General features: G+C 55.2%; 1 protein-coding gene across 1 annotated transcript; it reads right to left on the minus strand.

Moving 5' to 3' along the window:
* Positions 1 to 540: 540 nt before the first annotated feature.
* LOC121441192 (kelch-like protein 34) lies at positions 541 to 2,528 on the minus strand. The gene has a single exon (XM_041642331.1). It carries the CDS (start codon positions 2,473 to 2,475, stop codon positions 541 to 543), a length of 1,935 nt encoding a protein of 644 aa, XP_041498265.1. The 5' UTR covers positions 2,476 to 2,528.
* Positions 2,529 to 4,170: the final 1,642 nt, after the last annotated feature.

Consider the following 4,170-nt stretch of genomic DNA (forward strand, 5'->3'; position numbering starts at 1 on the left):
CAGTTCCATCTCGATAAGAAACTGTTAGAGCAGCACTGTACCCGTGGCCCTGCACTGTAAAAGTCAGTCTCCTCTGTACAACCGTTCTATGTTCTTTAAGCCAGACACGCACGTAGACATTCACAATTCCATCAGGTAATACTGTCTTGTGGGACTCTTACACCTGTTATAAGCAACAATTTTCTGTGGGTTGTGTGTAACTAATTGTACATTTTTAGAAGGAAGACATGAAAGTAATCGCAGGCACCTGAAAAACAGTTTAGGGAGGGAGATAAGGTCCTATTTTACTTCCAAAAGTCCACCTTTAGCACAGGGTGAGTTTGTCTGAAAGCTCTTCATTTAACTAAAGCTGATTCATATCTTTGTATTTGACCATTCCTGACCGCCATTTACAGTTGAAGAGGAATAGTTATTCTTTGGCTAAAGTCGCGTTTGTCTCCTTACCCTTCAGAGCTGCTCTATCAGAGTCCCAATCTTCGGGTTGCTGGCAAGGTCAAGGACAGCTTTCTCTTGGGTCCTCTGAGGACTGGAGTCACCTGTTCAACCCAACACTAAATCTAGTGCCTCCCCAGGCTCTCCCTCCCTTGTCTCCTCCCCACCCTCCGCTAGCTGCAGCACTGCACACCGAAGGCCACTCCAAGCCCAGGGCAGCACACAGCCTATGTCTTCCCAACGGTCCAGGTCAAGGTCATAGCCTACTACGTTACGGGTTGGCACCTGGTGTGAATCCCTCCACTTGAGGCCGCCTAGTAGTAGCACTGTCTCTTCTACCACAGCAAGTCCATAGCAGAAGCGATCGTAGGGTAGTGACCGCAACCGAGTCCACTGATCCGTGCTGGGATCATAGCGTTCAATCTCAGAGAAGGGCTCGTACCTTCCCAAAAAGGCAAACACTGCGCCTCGCAGCACCGCAAGGTAATGCCCATAGCGAGCTGTGCCCATGGGTGCCCTCTTCCTCCATGCCCTTTCTCCAGGGCTAAAGGAGTACATATCCCGGAGGCTACTTGTGCCTCCTTCACCTCTCCCAGCCTTGCCCCCAGAGATGTACACAACACCATGGTCTCCAACGGCACCTGCGTGGCCGTGCAGTGCCCGCGGCAGCTCCCCAGCTGCCACCCAGCGGTCCCTGCGCAGATCGTACATCTCCACTGAGGCCAGTGCTTCGCCACAGGAGCCCAAGCCCCCAACGGCCAGGAGATTGTCACCTACCACTCCACACCAGAAGTAGGCCCGTGCTTCTCGCATAGCGGGCACCTCTGTCCAAGTGTGGAAGCGCGGGTCATAACGGTGCACAGAGGCTGTGACCAGCCTTGGGCCATCTGCCAGGGAGCTAGGTGGACTACCAGAAAGGCTCTCCCCTCCCAGGACAAATAGGAAGTTGCCCATGGCACATATACTGTGGCCTAGCAGCGGTGCCGGCAGCCGTGTCAGGCTGCGCCAGCTGTGGTTGTATACGTCAAAGGACACCACATCCAGGGTGTGCTCCCACTCCTCCTCCTTCATCTCTTCTTCCTCTTCTTCCTCCTCTTCCTCCGGTTCAGGTGCAGGGCGGCGATTCCTTACTACCTCTGGTAGGACCACAATTTCTTCAGTAACAGTCTCCCTCGCTCTAAGACCACCAACCAGTATGATGCGTGTCTGGGGACTCCGGATACTAGTCTGTTCTCCCTGCAGGAGCGGCTGGCGAGAAGGTGCTGTGTGGTAATTGAGGGCCTGGATGATGAGGCCCTTGATCCGAGTAGGTAAAGTAAGACCAGAGCCTGAGTACACGCGCCTCAACACACCCGCAGGCACCAAGCCAAAGCGGATACATCCAAGCAGTGTTGAACTGTGTGCCAGGCGCTGGGTCGCAGGCTCCTGCCTCAGCCAGGCTAGTGCCAGGCCCAGCAGCTGCGTCTCAGTCACCCGTGCCACATCAGGGGCACCCAGCACAACCTTCATTGATAGAGGGTTGAGTTCCAGCAGTCCCGAGGGGCCAGCGCCCATCAGTAGCAGCTCCCGCAGGTGGCGCACGATGCAGCGTTCAGCTGCACCAAGGGTGTGAGCCAGGCCAAAGCGAGCAGCCACATTGGCAGTGAAGCAGCAATTCTCTGGGGCAAGCTGACGTTCCAGGTAGTGGCCACACAGCCCCAAGGCCTCCGTGACTTGCAGGTAGCTGGCGGCCTCTAGAGTGTCCTCCACAGTGTCCATAGAGAGGGGCAGCCAGGCAGTGTAGATAAAGTCCAGCAGACGCTGCAGGCCAGTCGCTGATGGCACACGCAGGTGAATTACATGAGCCTGTGATTCCTTAGTGTGACTCTTGAACAGGGCCCTAAAGTAGTCGCTGGAGCATGCCAGAAGTGACCTGTGCGCTGGGAACTCACTGCCCTCGACCTCCAGTATCACGTCGCACAAGAAGCCTTCAGCACGTAGGGCCTGGTAGCCCGTGAGAAGAGAGCTGCCATGAGCTTTGCAGTAAGACAGGAAGTAACTCATGGTGCCCGAGGCGGGAAGCTGGAATGGAGCCAGCCCAGCACGGCTGGAGGCATCCCGCAGCACCGACCCCCCTCCTCCGCTGTCCAGCAGCAGAGCCCCCTAGCAAAGGCCGATTTTTGCCTGCTCTGCTTAAAATTTAGGGTTTTTTCATCCAGATCTGGCAGTTGTTCTGTGCCCGTCTCAAACAACGAATGATCTAGAGACAATTTCCAGAAGTCTCTAGTAGAAGAAGTTGTGAATTTCAGAGCCTTCTCGGTATTGCTAGGCTTGCATTCAGCTGCTGCTGCTGCATGGCAGCGCGTTACCCAAAGCCCCCTCCCCTACACAATTTGGGGAGCCCACACACGCACGCCAGGGGCGGCGGTGGCCGTGCACCATCACCTGAAGAGGTCGATCTGACAGTGCACCAGCGAGGGTACCTGATCTCCAACAGGGCAAGTGCGTGGATGTGGCCCTATTGTGGGGGCCCCGGGAGTGCAGGATGGTGGCTCTGAATTCCCGGCCATGGAGCAGAAGGACCTGTTCTGTGGACACCCGTGCAGTCCGAAGACAACTGGCTAGGGGGCTGGGGGTGAGCTTGTTCTGAGAGGAGCATCAGATCAAACCCTGTGGCACTGGGGGGAGCGCAGGTCAGCCTAGACGTTTGGGAGCGTGATTGCGCGCTGCACATAACATGCCGGTAGCTCACAGGGACAGGAATAGTGCTCGCCTTGGCTCACTGGCGCGCGGCTACCCGCCCCGCCCTGCGCCTCAGCTGCTGGCTGCTAATCAGGAGCCCGGCAGGAAACTTCTGAGCCAGGGCACTGACTTCTGCGACCCGAATGGCCTTTGGTCACCGCGGGGAGCCCGAGGGTCCCCTCGAACACTGGAGTTGTGTGAGGAGAGCTCACGAAGGGCCTGAGTCCCTTGGGACTCTCGGCCTGGAGGTGTGCTTGGTTGAGCTGGAGGACTGGAGACCTCCTGTTGCCCCAATGACTTAAAGAAGCTCCAGGCTCAACTTTTGGCTTTGAATATGTCCTAATTAGTAGGGAGCAAGCGCGATAAAGCGGCGACGTTGTGCTCTGACACTTAAGCGGAGGCCTCCGCTCAGAGAACAGAGTTAAATCAGAGGGAACCCAAGCTCTGGGTCAGATGTGTATGCCCCTCACCTGCGCTCACCCATGTGAGATTCAGGGGCATGTGCCTTTCCTAAAGCAGGTGGAGTCTCCCAAGCTGCCTTGTTTCACATTCATTCCACAGAATTTGCTCCCTTCCCCCCACCCCACCCCCATCTCTGCCTTCGGACCCTAGAGGAAATCTCTTTGGTATTCTTGTGGAACCCATCTCTTTGCAACACGGAGGAAGAAGTTGCAACTAACTTGAGTTGTCTTTGAGTGGCAACGCCTCAAAAAAAAAAAATCTTCTAGTTTTCTCTGGTTTTCTGGGCTGTGGTCTTACGACTGGCTGCTGCATCCTCAAGGTTATGGCAAGATAATGGGCAGCATAGTGACAAAACTCCGGAGAGCTGTGGTTTCTAGGGCCCCTCCTCACAAAGTTATTTTTCTAAGAAACACCCAGTGTCGAAATGTGACTGTCCGTCACCCGCATCCTGCTCTTACACTACAAACTCATCAAGTGCTCTTTCTTGCCAATTTGGAGGCTTCTGTTTCATTTTGCTTTCAGCTACTGTTCCTTTGCCCACCTTTCGAGAACAAC

Source organism: Microtus oregoni, unplaced genomic scaffold (genome assembly GCF_018167655.1).
Source record: "Microtus oregoni isolate MIOR12 unplaced genomic scaffold, Mior012 000074F_000, whole genome shotgun sequence".
Classification (NCBI taxonomy): Eukaryota; Metazoa; Chordata; class Mammalia; order Rodentia; family Cricetidae; genus Microtus; species Microtus oregoni.

Excerpts from the sequence above, each read along its gene's own strand:
- LOC121441192 (XM_041642331.1), bottom strand. The coding sequence starts at position 2,475 with ATGAGTTACTTCCTGTCTTACTGCAAAGCTCATGGCAGCTCTCTTCTC.